Genomic DNA, 15,914 nt, shown 5'->3' on the forward strand with positions numbered 1-15,914 from the left:
AATGCACATAACGCTGAATGCAAAATAACCTACAATAACTTAACCAGTAGAAATGACCACTTTTAACAGTTTCTCAAGTCATTACAGTCCTGAAACAGTCTTTGTGTTTTTGCCATGTGGTGGATTGTGAATAATATGTCTTGTTCCTCAGTTTGCTACCACTAAACTCTTACAATAATAGAAACATTTTGCTGAGACAAAATACTTTTTAACTTATGATTCAGGATTTCCCAAACCCACACTTTTAAAAATGTCTCCACAGTTCCATTGCAGTGACCGAAAGGGAGGCAAGTTGACAGAAGAACCAGATTCCTCAGTCTTGTTGTTTGTCAGGACAGAAATTAGATCCATTGTACAGCCCTAAGGATGATTAATATCCTTCTCAAGGCTTCTTCTGTTTGCTCCACTGTGTTCATGCCATTGAGCTGATCCATTCTCCTGTCTATATTCAATGGTCCTGTTGTCCTGAAAGCCTGCACTGCAGTTCCTTCCAGGGTCGCAAAGCTTAAGACCCTGCTTTTGCAGCCAGTTCAGTTGATACTGTTGTTTCATAGCTCCAGGCTTGCAGAATCAAATGAGGTCCTATCTCTCTGAGTTTATCATTCCTTCTGGGTTTGTGTAGCTTTTCTCCCTCAATCCATAGACATATTGCTCACATGAATTGACTACACTAACTTGTATTTAGTGTGCGATCACACTGGACTGATGATGTATCCTGCCAGTAACTCATCTGATGGCCTGAACTCATGATTATTGCTCTATGTCAATGGCTAATCCTGGAGATATAGTGACTGAAGATGGGTGTTTAAGTGATCGAATCCGAAGTCAGTTGTAAGAGAAAAATTTAGAGGCTCTCATTCATTCTGGGGCTAACCTCACAAAGTAAAGATTTCTTATTCAGAAAATTCCTGTTTTCTGATGTATAGATTGAATATGAATTAATCATTAAGTAAGTTCTGAAGGAAACTTGAAATTTGTAATTTTAATTGGAATTTTTTTCTTCTTAATTTTTATTTATCACACAATAGTGCTAAGATACTCTCCTGCAAAATCTTACTGTTTGTCTTTGATAAGTAAAGTGACTTACAATCAAATTATATCAAAGCAGTGCATTACACTATACAGACATGTCTAAATGGACACCTTAGTAATATATGCAATAAAGTGTGCAGCACTGAAATATACACATTACATAATGATTTTGTGTGACATCTTTTGATTGCTTACCATGAATCTAGCTGTCATGAATGTCTCGAGGGTGTCTTATTTTACACATTTGCTGAGTAGTGGGAGTAAAGCAGAGAGTGCTTAGGGTGTGTATCTGGATGACAGGTTTGGATGGGACACTGGTCTCAAAATAGCTGAGTACTTCCTGTGCTGAAATACAAGTGCAGTGGAGATGTAGCGTTCCTATGCAGTCAATTAAGTTCACTATGTTAAGATGTCATGCACAATGTGGCAGTGGCATCCTTTATATGCTCTCTAAAGACGAAATGTTCAAAAAGAGTCAACAGTGTTTTTACAACCAGTGATTTTTGTAAAAAATGGAGACATGTAGAGCTGATCTTGTGTTGATGTGCACCATGTCCCTCAAACACTTGAGAAATTTGTAGGTTGTTCTCTATGTTGAATACTTGTCAAAATCACAGAAGACAAAAGTATGTGTTTACTGTCAAATTAGTTGTGTTTTTGCTTTCCAGGGGAAATATTATTTTTTGTCACCTTGAAAAATTTTCAGCTGTTTTCATGTGTTTTCCACCTTTGAGGGATAGATATAATTTAAATATATAGTGATGACATATATAGTTTAAATTCACAAATTCCAGTGAAGACTTGAAATGACAGTGAGAATTTCTTTGGACCAAATAGGGCTATCTACTCCTTATAGATGAAATAAAGAAAAATAAAATTGGCTGTTAATATCAATGTCATTCAGTTCAGAGGCACAAAATGTTTTATGTTTTCCAGCCAGTGTAGAAGATGTGCAGGATATGTTCCTTGTGACCTTCCTTCTGAGGTCCATACCCTCAGAGGATTTACTGTGGGCCATTTTTGGGTCCTGAGCCAGGACTTGTCATCTGCAAGTGAAACCCAAGCCTCCCTGTCACTTTGGTTTTATGACTGTAGCATTCATATTTTCAAAGCCTAACGTTTCCAACACAGGGTGAGACATGTGGATGAGTTGATTGCTTGTAACTGGTAACGCCATCGCTTTGAAGATAATAAATTAGATATTACAGTCCTCTGTGTTTTACAAGTTGGCATGGACACTGTATTTTCTCAGCTGCACAATCTTTAGGAGCTTAGAGCTTATTGTCAAATCTGTGGGGACTTTATTTTAGCTCTTCATCAATGGGAATGGGCAAGGGAATGATTACAATTTTTACTGCATCTACAGTTACCTCACCTGAGGTAACTGTAGATGCAGTAAAAAGTGTAATCATTGCATTACTTGACTGCAAACCCAGGACACACTTTGCTCCATGAATACTTGCTCGCATCTTAAATCCACCTATCCAATAATCCTTTCCATCTCCCCTTTACAACATAAATTGACTCTTTTGTGAATCTGCAAGAAATACACGAGTTTAAATAATTGAAATAAATTAATAAATAATTTAAAATCATATAGTGTATAAAATGTATTTGTTTGTGAAAATTTACTTTTCATTTAATCTACAAAACTGTGAATGCCTTGCTCTTTTATTAGCAATACTGTAAGCTTTGGTTATGAGTCTTTAAAACTCATTTAAAAGCGCATCTTTTTTGGTTTTCTGCAAAAATAACAGATTATGATTATGTTTGCTTTAACTGTCTGGGTATGCAATGCTATGAAATGTGATTTGATTAAATGCAAATGATTTTTTTAAAATTTGTGACCTATGGAAAAATATTTATCTGTCATGCAAAACATTTCAAAATACTTCTTAAAATGACATTTTTTTTCCATAAATTAAGAAATGCTTTGCAATTTTGTAAGAATAACAAATGCGATCAAATGAGATAAAGTCCTTTCTTGTATTCATATATTTACAATGATGAAATACCAAAAACGGAATATACATTAGGTGTGCTTGATGCCATCTACACGCTATGTTATTTATAGCTGAAGCTCAGGGGCACGATTGGGTTACAGACGTTTCCAGTGCCTGACAATGGTGAGCTAAAAATACCCGCCTTCGGGTTTCCATACTCCCCTCTATGTGTGCAACAGCATCAAACAATTACACGCAGCTACAGCTTCGGCAGAGCCAAACAGCGATGCATCTCTTCATTCAGTTCTTTTGCGAGCAGTATGTTCTATGAATGTCATTTATGTCATGTAACAACTATATATTTTATGAATAAAATAAAATGTGCAAATTTTCGGGTCTTGTCGTGAGAGCATAATGAACGCGTTTTATATGCTCATGTCTTGTTTAGTAAGTTCCTGAATTTAAGATTTCTGCTTCTACTCATGTACACAAACACACATGGGCGACAGGTACACACACACACACACACACACACACACACACACACACATTTTCAGAATCGCTTGTCCCATACAGGGTCGCGGGGAACCGGAGCCTACCCGGCAACACAGGGCGGAAGGCCGGAAGGGGAGGGGACACACCCAGGACGGGACACCAGTCCGTCGCAAGGTACCCCAAGTGGGACTCGAACCCCAGACCCACCGGAGAGCAGGACTGCGGGCCAACCCACTGCGCCACCGCACCCCCGGCGGGCGACAGGTATATAGGATATATAATCCGTGGCATCCAAAAATGAACAATCTTCATGGCAGGTTCAGGGAAATTCAAAGAGCGGAGCCTGTAGACTGTTGGGCCACAGTGGATGACTCCTCAGCCATCCTGCAGCACATGGCTCCCTAGAGTTTGAGAAGCACCACTCTGTTATTTCCAACATGGTCCATCAACAAACAACAGCTGCTGACCCCCATGCAGAGTGCATTACTTTACTCCACTGGGAGAGGGTGCTTTCCTCAGGCATCCCTCACACACTTTCCTGGTCATGGCTTTGCTGTGATAAGCTGAGCTTTTCTCCACTTTGGACTGATAATAGGAGTCTCAGCTTTACTTGTTTTATATACCTTTTAAGAGCAAACAAACAAAACAGAATGGAGAAGCTGCTCTTTCAGGGGGAGGGTAGAGAAGGGGAAGAGGGGAAATACCACACGTGCATCTCCAGCCGCAGCAACTCAGGATGTTCTTGGTTTGCAGTCTTGATAAAGGTCGTGCACCTGAGGGTGCTTCACTGACACAACCACACACAGGGCCATCTGCCTGGAGTCTGTTGGTGGGGGTGATCCTGCCAGCTGCAAGCCTGTGTTCTGGTTGAAAAGTATAAAGGTTAGACATTAAAAGATGTTATAAAACAAAAAACTTTTCCATTATGCCAAGTGTTAAATTAAATGTGTTTGTTTCCTTGTGTCTATGTGCATTAATAGGTGTCAAATGTGCTGGGCATATACAGTATATGAGACATATTTGCCATGAGTAATTTCCACACGGAGGGGTGCGGTGGCGTGGCAGGTTTGGCCGGGTCCTGCTCTCCGGTGGGTCTGGGGTTCGAGTCCTGCTTCGGGTGCCCTGCGACAGACCGACGTCCCGTCCTGGGTGTGTCCCCTCCCCCTCCAGCCCTGCGCCCTATGTTGCCGGGTAAGGCTCCAGCTTGCGGCAACCCTGCTGGGAATAAGTGGTTTCAGACAATATGTGTGTGTGTAAATTTCCAGACACACTCAGATTCAAGAATGAAACGCTAATAAAACTGCATTTACATACATAACTGGTCTGTGAATGCTTCGCTCATTTTATTTATTTTGGCTTATACCTGGTCATTTCCACACAAAACAGAATTCAGTGGCCACAACACTGACAAATCTGGTTAAGACCTATGACGTCCACATTCTGGGCAGAGTGTGCGATCCTCAAACCCTTGTCTTGCTACTTGACACCACCTGACTCCTAGCATCCAGCATCGGAAGAACGGTGCACCAAGGCTCCAGATGGAGAATCTGGTTGACAGTGACGCAGTGAAGCAGCATGTTCTATGCACCTGTGTGACCCCTGCATCTTGTGTCATGGTGATGTGGAAAGTGCAATGAACAGCTAAAAAATAGCACCACATGCGCTACATGTGCACAGACTGCTCTGTCTGCTGACACGTTTGCATGTGCAAGAACGCTAAACTGCCTGATGATGGGAGCACTGATTTGTGATATCATAAGAATAGAAGACAGCTGTGTCAGTTAAGGAAAGAAATACATGATTTTCTCCTCTCACAAGTTGTTTCTCTTCTTACAGGGATTTTACAACGGATTTTTCAGCAGATACTTTTATGCAAAGTGTGGTACTGCTCAGTGAAAAGTGCATTTCACCAAGAGAAAGAGAGACGTAGATGCAGACACTTGATTCTCAAGGTACAGTCAGTTTGTTTTGATGTCACCGCTTAGACCAGAGGGTGGAAGGGAGATCAGTACAGAAGAGGAGAGGGAGGAGGCCAGGAGTGAGTTTAAGTTAAGGCAGAATATGGTTAGTAATGGTGATGGAGGGCTGAAAGAGAGGAAGAAATGGTGAGAAACATGAAGTGGTGCAATGGAGAGAACAGGAAAGGTGCAGCTTCTTGTAAAGATGAGGTCAAAATGACTGCAGCCATACAGAGGTCAAAGGACTGTAAGAGTGACAGAAGGCTGGTTGTGTGAATGTCCTTGACATGCAAGTTGAAGTCACCCAGGAGGATCAGTGGAGTGTTGTCCCCTGAGAGTAAACTCAAAAAGATATCCAGGTCATCCAGGAGGCAGGAAGGAGGGTCAGGGGGGTGACAGAGAACAACCCCTAAGAGTGTGGTTGGGGCAGCATGGAATTCTAAGGAGGGCAGATCAGGAAGGTGCAGAGAGAGCGTCAACTATTCCTACAGAGGAGAGATGAGATGAGCAGGCCAGTACCTCCACCTCTGCTAGAGGGATGAGGGATGTGAGAAAAGGAGTAATTGGTGGAGAGGGCTGCAGAAGTCAGGGTCATGAGGCTCAGCGAGGGGTGGGAGGCATAGACCAGGATGAAGTCAGCAGTCTTCACAGAACACTGGCAGTTCCAGAGGGCCACACTGAAACTGAAACACGATGGTGGAGTTGAGAGAGGAAGACGCACCAGGTTACTGTTGCAGTAGAAGCACCTGGGTCTGCAATGAGACTGATAACACTTGGTCCGGGTACCACAGACGACTTCAACATTAGACATTTTTGAAGCATGATACCTCACAGAACACAATATGGACAGCAGAACTCATGTAATGGCAACGGCCTCCCTTGGCGAACGCCAACAGGTAGACTCCCTTTTCAGAAAGAAACAATATCTGCAGCTCTGGGTCTTCTTTAACTGGAGGTAACGATAAATTCACAAGAAGACAATGCCTTCTGAGATCAGGAATGCATCTCAGAATGAAGAATATCAGAATCATCTGCATGATTGAAAACTGACATTGAAAACGGACATATAAAAACGTAGAGGACCCCACGACGCTAAGCGTCCGCATCCCATTCTGTCCCCTCTCTGTTCAACTCTGTCTGCCATCATACAGACAGGTGGCCGGGGGTTGATGCCCATGTGGTTTGCAATACTGCTCAGCTCAGATGTGCAGGAGATCACTGAGAACTAATGGGTGTACTGTGCATGTATTAACACCTAGTGTGACACGGCACACTGAAAGAGCTGAAGTAATTCTTGTTACTTCAACTGACTTTCTACTCAACATCTCCCAGTCTTCATTACCTAGTTAAGACCCACTTTTCCTGACCAGCACCAGTTAGCCTTAACATGTATAGTACTACATTTGGAATGCCTGAAGGAACAGTCAAACTCATTGACCTGGACGCGGCTGAGTGCTGTATGTGTCTAAACCTGGCAATGTTTCATCTCAGTGTTACTGAGTAAGATGTACTCTAGCTCAGGATTCTTGTCTCTTATGTGCAATAATGTTCAACCAGCTGCTGAGTGAACAGAAAAGTAGAGAACTTTTATATTAATGTTAAATCCTTTATCCACAAAACACATCAATAGAGCTAGTGCTTGTTTTTAAACAGAAGAACAAAAATCTAATGTTCATATGTAATGGCACTTTAATTGTATACATTTGGCAGCCCCTCTACCCACGGAGACTCGTAGACCAGCTACCTGGCAAATTCCTACTGGGTTGTAACCTCACTTCTAAAAGCCTGTGCAGATGATTATATTGCAAAGAATTATACTCCCTTTGTGTTATTTTTTCACGGTCATGGAAATGTTTGTCATTTCTCACATCACAGTGCATGTGGAAAAAATTCACCTTCATTTTATGTGATGTTCGGTGTTTGGAACTGAGAAGAATAAAGACAGATCTTTTATACAATCATTTACAAAAATTTAATATTAAATACCTTTCCTTCTGAATATATATCACATAACCATGAAACTAATAAAGCCAAGAGAAATATAAAGTATTTCTGCTACTTGCATACAGACACACATCATAAACATATAGAAAAGGAAGCATCATTCAAAACACCATGGTGGTTAGGAGGCACACATAGCTGCTCATCTTCTTTGTGACATATGTCAGCTATAACTCCATAAAGTCACTTAAGGTATTTTTAAAAATTAAGAAAAAAAAAAAAAAAAAAAAAAAAAACACAATTCTCAAATGAAGGGTATAGTATTCATAAGGCAACATTGTTATTAACAGTAGTTCTGCCAATTTTGTTTATACAGTATATCAATACTATCATGGACAGAAAAATAGAAGTCAATACCAAGTAAAAACTACTGGAAATTTAAAAAGCAACCAAGATTTTCCATCCAGTCATCAGAAGTATTACCAAAAAAGCCTTTTTTGATGAGTCTTGTTACTCAACAGCATGTTAGAGCTCACTCTAAGGCACTGGGACATGGTTGTTATACAGATATTATAAATTCAACACCAGAAATACTACCCTTAAGATGGTATAGTACAAGACTAAAAATGTCAGTAAGGTGTTCAAATTGAATCCTGTATTCGATACCTTATTCACTGAATAAAACAATATCCCAACAAAGCTCACTTTTTGGTCCAAGGCCTTTGTAATGCATGTAGCATTGTGATAAATATTGCCTTCGGAGCACATCCGAAATTTGCCATATTCACATGAGCAATGATTCGCGGAAGCTCATGTCTGACCACTTAACTACTGCCAAAGTCTAAAACATGCTGCACAAATTTTTAGGGTGTCATTACACTTGTAACAAAAGCTAAGGCTTCCAAATCCACTGGCTTTCCAACTCAGTTATGTTAATACTGCCTTCAATTGGAGACATGGACCTCTTCTCTTTCTCCAATACATCATTGTGTGTGCAGATGATTACAGCTTTTGCATAGCCATAAATACACCCCAAAAAATAAATTTGTAAAAAACAAAGAGGAATGGTATCCCAATTGTTCTGGCCTTTTTTCGTCTCTTCATAAATGATTCTCTGAAGAAAACAGTCTTTATGTCACTGATTTACAGACATTGTAATAAAGTAAAACTTTGTTTTACAACCGAAAGGTTGTTTATAGAAAAGTTTTTTTTGAAGTGGTCTTCATTTGGGAGCAAGGAACAGTTGAGCAAAACTCTTGTCAGAGCTTGAGAGGCAAAGCAGAAGGATCTGTTCTCCAGAAACACAATCCTGAAGGAACTGGATATCTGCTTGCAAGTCACTTTTTTCCCCACAATCTTTCCTCGGCACCATCAGGTATAACTCCCACTTTGTCTAAATCTTCCCACTCAGAAAGGCAAGGTATCCATAAAGATTTTCTCTACGATAGGAGGTGGAGGAACGAGGTCCTCCAGCTTAAGATAGAAAATACGCTGGTGACCCTGGGTACACAGTGTCCGCAACTCTGGCAACCTCCCCAACAGCCAGGACATGTAGTTGGGTCGGTTGGAGTCCGTGATGCTGTTGGCAACATGATCTCTGAGACAGGCAATCAGGTGGTTCTGAAACTCCTCCACACGCTTTGGCTCCTTCAGGCCATGGCGATCTGAATGGAGCAGGTAGAGAAAGGGGGGATATACAGTAAGTCTCTGGGCAACAGGTTTTAAAAACATGCCACATTTCAAAACCATCACACATATGAAAACCATTCATGGGTATTTGTGGTCAGTGTTGGCAGTGTTAAGCAAAAATATTAACAGAACTATCAGTTTAAAAGTTTGTGAAAAATAGAGCTGTAACTAAACAAGCTGGTGGCCACAAGTGAAGCAATGAAAGAGGATAGATAGAGATAAGTGTTTTGCTGACTACATATGTTCTTTACAGATGTGAAACTTGTTAACTTGGAGTGTATTTCCAAGCCTCAAAGGTACATTGACTAACCTGTAATGATGACTAGAGCGGCAAGGCATGCGAAGGAAGAGACGTCGAGTTTCATGCGGTGTAAGGTATGTGAGAAATCCATGATGGAATCAATCCAGTCACCGAACCCCCGAACACATTGCGTGCGATGAAGGACTAACCCATTACAGAAGATGAGCTTTTCAGTTCCTGGGCTTGACCTGAAGCGGACAGGCAAATACTAAGATTATTATTAAACCAAACTGGAAATTCATAGACATCATGGTTGTAATCTTATATTTTAGAAGCAGGTTAGAGTGACAATTCTGCTACCAAATGAACAATTATAGTACTCCCGGGAAAAGTAAATACAATTTCTATTTGTTTTCTTTAGAGAACAGTTATTGAAAGTCACACCTGTATGCCACACGGAGGATGAAGAGCTCCATAAAAGCAGACTCAAGGAGCAGTTCCTGGTCCTCAGGGCAGAAGGCTGTAAATCCAGGAATGCTTTCTGCCCACCTCTGGATCACTTTCATGGAGTCGGTCAGCAGGTCATAAAACTGCTGAATATCACTGGCATCCTCCTTCTCTGAGAGACTGGTCACTGTCTCCTGGTACTGGAAAAAAACAGATATGTCACATTAACTGGCATGCTTGACTCGCTCTTTTACATTTTCTCGTAAAACATTCAAAACTCAGTTAACTATGGGCTGATTGCCTCTGCAACCATCCTAAGGACAGGCAAGCTTAGATCTCTACCTTGGAGTAATCCAGCTTGCTAGCTGCTGGATTAGAGTCCATGTGTGCTTTCACAAGTGAGGCAATTATGTTGGCTGGAGTAGCTGTGGATGCAGAGTCTTGGACATTCTTGGGCTTGGAGGGCAATCGACCCCTCCGACCTTTCAAGCTGTCCGTTCGCACAACTGCAGGGGGAAAAAAAAAAAAAAAAAAAAAAGAGGAGGAAGGCATTAAATATCTTTCCTTTGCTGTTTCAATCACTCGTTACCAAACATATATACCTTGGTGGGTTAAAATAAATTAGTATACCCTGGCTTTACCTTCTTTGACCATCCCAACGGCCAAGCACTTCTGGAAGCGACAAAACTGGCACCTATTTCGCCGTCGTTTGTCGACAAGGCAGTCTTTGTTGGCTAGGCACACATACTTTGCATTTTTCTGTACTGTCCGCTGCAAGACACAGAAAAAGATCATTACTATACTGCAGTTGTACATTTCATATTAGTGAGATATCTGGTTTATTACTTGTACAAACAAAATTATGAGTCCAAGAAGAAAGTGAAACAAACCAAGGAAATATTGCTAAATAAAATGAGTTTTTCCTGTACAATTTTAAAGCAAAAATTTAGCAAAATATCCTGAATAGATGATTCCATACGCTAAAAATAAATGAATAAATCTAGTTGGCCAAGTCTTTACGCCCACATATGATTGCTGGGATCTTATTACAGTTTGTACTGGACAAAGAATGCCTGCAATCTTTAAGAGGAAATAGGTCTATATTTGTTTATATTTTTTTTTACCATGTATATTGCAGATATGAGTTTTTGTGATTTTAGATTTGTTTAATACCTCTTAAAACCATCTGTCAACAAAAATGTCAAATATATCTGAGAATAATTTGTACTCAGTTTATTGTGCTGAAAATGACTTTCATGCATAATTGTGTCACAAATACCAACTGCATTGTAATTTTTTCCATTATTTTGTAATTTTTGAAAGCATTCCTGCCCTTCAAAGACCATCTGAAGATGAACCTCACCTTGAAGAACCCTTTGCATCCTTCACAAGTGCGTACTCCATAGTGTTGGCAAGAGGCATTGTCCCCACATACAGCACAACAGCTCTCATTTGCTGTAGGGCTTCGACCTTTGGGAGATGAGATGTGCCTCTCTGCCTGCACTGGGCTATCCAGGGTACCCGGGTCAAGTACAAGGGAATTAAGGTGTAATGGGGAAGAATGCTGTTGGGGCTGTACAAAAAGCTCCTGCTCCATCAGGTGAGAAGGTTGCTGTCCTAGAAGAGACTGCTGTTCTCCTGGAGGAGAAAATGTGAAGAAGGACGGTGGTTGGGTTGCGGCTGCCTTGTCAGCTACCCAGCATCCAGGTGCTGGGGAGTAGGGACTGTAAGGTGGCTCCCAGGCAGATACAGGCTGGGTTTGAAAGCCATGGGCTGAAGGTGAAGCTGCAGAGATGGGACTGCTGTAGTAGTCAGAACCACAGGATGACAGTGCTTCATCAAGGTAACTCAGGGCAAAGGAGCCTGGATAACACCCATACACCTGAAAATCATCTAACTTGAAGGGGGACTCCTGACCAGAGCTGAAGTCAATGGATGTGGGTGTTGTTGAAGTCGAAATCGGGCATGAGTAAGCATCAAATTCTCCTGTGTAGCTGCCCATCAAAGTGTTAATGCTGGGTAAGGATGGGCTCGACATGTGATCCTGCTGGCTGCTTAAGTCCATGGCCAACTTGGTGGTGAGGTCTGAGCTCAGGAATTCTGAGTTGTAGCAGTTGTTCTCGTACGGCACAGTTGCATACTGGGTTTGAACACAGGGCATTTCTGCATGGAAAAAAAAAAAAAAAAAAAAAACAATCATGGCTTTAGATAATATGACAACATAAACGAATTAGAAAAAATATCCGGTAACAGAGAAATCATTCAGAAAACCTTGTCAGCCTTAATCAAACCCTGTTATCTTTAATTATGTGTACTTTAATCTGAGTAAAATATCACCACCAGTCCTAGTCTATTGTGTCAGTGTCATTCGGTGTTGATCGTGTATGAATGACTCACTGTGTCTGACCCATTTATACGTTCTTACTGGGGCAATTCAAGGTAAGTTCCTTGCTACACGGTACTAAACCAGTATCAGGGAGTGGGACTTCAAACAGCAAATCTCAGATTGTAAATCCATGCCCATTACCACTGCAACACCTGCTAGCCCATAATGGAAGATGCACCAGAACACAGACTCTGTAGTAAAGATCTTGTTGCACAGGGGTAGCCCCCCCAATAATGTCCCTGTAAAACATTTCAGTCAGCAATTACAGGCTGGTGGCACAGTGTTTCATGTGCCACTTCAGCCTTCACCTTCATATATTCCTACCGCCACCGCCAAACTTCGTCCAGACTCAGAAACCTTAGAAAGCAGTCTGTCTGACAGAAGACAGTTTTGACATAGGATACAGCCTTACCAGCTTTTAATGCTTTGAATGCATCACAGTTATGAACATCACCATCCGTCCAGAAAACCGATAGCACTAAAGCAGCAAGGTGTTGAGTTTCAAAGAATGGCTGAATGCCAGATACAGTGAGGATGGCAAGAAACACATGTTGAAGGTATTTATTGTTTCTATTTGGAAAAGATGTAGTTATGTTTGAGACACACCCACACAAAATCTAATCAGTATGAATTACGCTGTACAGTTTCCAGTGGAACAAATATTTTAAGAAGAAAAATCAGATGAAGCACCATTTTTTTTAGATGTCTTTGGCTAATAGAATTAGGAATTAACACTCGCATCTGTGAAAATCTGGTCTAAAGGATATTCTACCCCATCAGCACACACACACACAAACTGTCTGAACCGCTTGTCCTATACGGGGTCGCGGGGAACCGGAGCCTAACCCGGCAACACAGGGCAAAAGGCTGGAGGGGAAGGGGACACAACCAGGATGGGACGCCAGTCCGTCGCAAGGCACCCCAACCGGGACTCGAACCCCAAACCCACCAGAGAGCAGGACCCGGTCCAATCCACTGCGCCCCCCCACCCCATCAGCAGTGTCCTTTCTTTTTAATTTCCAAAGACTTCTGGGTACATCCTAACAATTTGCTTATTGTATGCTAGCCTACGGGTCTCAATTTGAAACTCTGAGACGCACAACTGAGAGCCCTCATACCTACTAAGAGTAATATATATACACAAGTAATGTGCATTTCCACTTAGTTATCACAGCAAAAACACTGACAGACCAGTGAGTAACAGTAACTAAGTGCTCCTTTTCTTTTTTTTGCTTCGGATCAGAATGGATCACCAACCCACCCAAGGGTGTCTGGCTCCACACACTGTCCCACTCGACAGGAACAAATTTCACCATTCAACATTTCCGATAATTAAAATCTTTATTCAATAAATAAATTAATCCTAAAAACTGCCATGCAAACACACACACACACACACACACACACACACACATTTTCAGAACCGCTTGTCCCATACAGGGTCGCGGGGAACCGGAGCCAACCCGGCAACACAGGGCGTAAGGCCGGAGGGGGAGGGGACACACCCAGGACGGGATGCCAGTCCGTCGCAAGGCACCCCAAGCAGGACTCGAACCCCAGACCCACCGGAGAGCAGGACTGTGGTCCAACCCACTGCGCCACCGCACCCCCGCCATGCAAACAATAAAATTTAAAATAAAATACCAAAATCAATAAGACCAACTAATATAAGAAACGCATGGCAGAACCTTTAAAACACTAAAAAGACATACCCAAAGGCTTAAAACAAGTACTCCTTGCCTTACCGTAATCTGAATCGGGCTGTCAACACACCCCTTTCTTTCAGCAGGTGCTCGAACACACAGCGCACCGCCTACAACAGCAGCTTAACGGTCACGTTCGCTACACGAAAGGCACGGACGGACACTCACCTGCTTTTCTCCGTCTCTTTAATCAGGATTTGAAGAAATGTCTTTGCAGTCCACTTTGTAAATGTTTGCCTAAAACATCTTATTCCTCATCGCTCAAACGACTGAGCAGATCCCAGCTGAACTGCTTCGGTGTTTCTTTTACAGTCAATTTTATTGTGCCGTTACGTCAGAAGGAGTTCTTCAGAAGGCGTGTCTTTCGCCTTATATGGTAAGAAGGCGGGTAACTTTCCGGCCCTTAGCCAATGGCATCGTACACATGAGGGACGTCCTAAAGACTGACGCACGCACGGGATTCCATTGACGCAAAAACCGGCGGATTGTGTGATCTAAAATTAGCGCCTGAACTAGAAGACTTCAAGTGTGGAGCTATTACAGTTTTGAATGGACTAAAAATAGAGGAATGACATAAATAGCTAAAAGCTAATTAAAATGCCTATATGTCGAATTAATAATTTAGTGTTAGAAATACTTTTATATTTTATTAGCAAGATTTCTAGCACAGAAATACAGTATGTATGTAAATACAGTATAATTCCGCCCGTAAAGAGCAATAACTTTTTAGAAAATATTTCTTAGAAAACTGCTACATTTGCGCTGCAGAACTGCGATATCGAAATCGGATGAAATGTTTTAAAGTCAAATAAATAAAGGTGCAGGTGCATTACTCTTGCAGCGACGAAGTTAAACAGCAATATAATTGTCCGTGGAATACAGTATGAATTGGATTCAGAGCTTCACTGTAAATCACTTCACCGCGAACAACACAGCTGCTGCTGCAACAGAACACGGGAGGTATTTTAACAATTTTTCCTTTGATTCTTCGTCGACAAAATTTGATCAGGCTAGTGTAGCGGCGTAACAGCTTGTCCAGTTTTGAAGGCACCAGAAGTGTTATCAGTTCGCAATGGAGTTCTACACGAAAATTGGAGGAGCACATTGGGCTTCCTCGAACACTGGAGGGACACGCCCCCTGTCAACCCTGCGCAGCGGTTCCCGGCGAAAGCGCTGAAAGCGACAACAATGTACCAAAACTGGTACACTTGAGAAATACGGTTTTAAACTTGTCGCTGTGCCTAACAAGAGCCCCTGCTTTTACTTTTTCAGTTTGCTGTAATCCGACACGTGTGAACAAGCAGGCTTGCCGAAGCTGCCCGCCTGCCGCGAGGTGCCACAGGGGAGGGATGACGCAAGAAGGGCGGGGCCGATGCCCGGGCTCCCTCCTCCCCCTTTCGCGTGCGTGTGGGCCTACAGTGTGTGTCACGGGACAACAGAGCTGTTGTTTCATGTTACATGTTACAATATCTTACAATGTTTTAATCAGTTTCATTTCTAAACGCGAAATTGTGTCAAAAGCAATAAAATCTGGTATTAAAAGAGGTGAAATGCCATATCTTCAAATTTCAGTAGCACTTCTCTTACACTCACCAGATTTCCAAGAGGAAACTGTCATTTATGGCAAAATTGAAGACTGATTTCAAAGCATTTAAAACTGTTTGATAAAACCATAAATAGTCCAGGGCTTGTTGGAGTGGCTCACTGTTAGCAAAGACTACCAAGATCACCTGTGGACACACATCTCTCAGCAGTAATGAAAACAGAGTACCAGCCACTAGTGGCACTGTCATTATCCACTATACCAGAACCAAAAAAGTAATTGCTCTGAAGCCTTACTGTGTTCTCCAAGGAACACTTTAGATCATTTAAATAATATGCTAGTTTGTGAAAGAAGAAATGCTAGCTGGATTCCTTAAAGACATTTATAACAGCAGTGGATTTCACGATGTCGGGGTTAAGTGATGAGCTGGTCAGATGCTCATCTTCAAGGACCCCCTTACTTGATGTGTAGAGGTCAGAAGATGTGATAAGGCATCCATGTCCACTGGGATTGGTGTTATCCACACACAACCAGTA

At 41.9% G+C, this 15,914-nt stretch overlaps 1 protein-coding gene across 1 annotated transcript; it reads right to left on the reverse strand.

Moving 5' to 3' along the window:
* Positions 1-7,374: 7,374 nt before the first annotated feature.
* Positions 7,375-14,152, reverse strand: LOC108918437 (nuclear receptor subfamily 4 group A member 1-like). Its single transcript, XM_018725656.2, has 7 exons — positions 14,004-14,152; positions 11,110-11,909; positions 10,388-10,517; positions 10,089-10,252; positions 9,744-9,946; positions 9,369-9,547; positions 7,375-9,033 (listed from the first exon to the last, which is right to left on the reverse strand). Exons 2-7 carry the CDS (start codon positions 11,905-11,907, stop codon positions 8,777-8,779), a joined length of 1,731 nt encoding a protein of 576 aa, XP_018581172.1. The 5' UTR covers positions 11,908-11,909; positions 14,004-14,152; the 3' UTR covers positions 7,375-8,776.
* Positions 14,153-15,914: the final 1,762 nt, after the last annotated feature.

Source organism: Scleropages formosus, chromosome 22 (assembly GCF_900964775.1).
Source record: "Scleropages formosus chromosome 22, fSclFor1.1, whole genome shotgun sequence".
Lineage (NCBI taxonomy): Eukaryota > Metazoa > Chordata > Actinopteri > Osteoglossiformes > Osteoglossidae > Scleropages > Scleropages formosus.

What these genes read in the sequence shown, in the direction of transcription:
- LOC108918437 (XM_018725656.2), bottom strand. Translation starts at nt 11,907, where the DNA reads ATGCCCTGTGTTCAAACCCAGTATGCAACTGTGCCGTACGAGAACAAC. An exon ending in CGTTGGGATGGTCAAAGAAG is followed by an intron (nt 10,253 to 10,387) that starts GTAAAGCCAGGG and finishes TTCCCCCTGCAG; the next exon opens with TTGTGCGAACGGACAGCTTG. An exon ending in GCAAGCTGGATTACTCCAAG is followed by an intron (nt 9,947 to 10,088) that starts GTAGAGATCTAA and finishes GTTTTTTTCCAG; the next exon opens with TACCAGGAGACAGTGACCAG.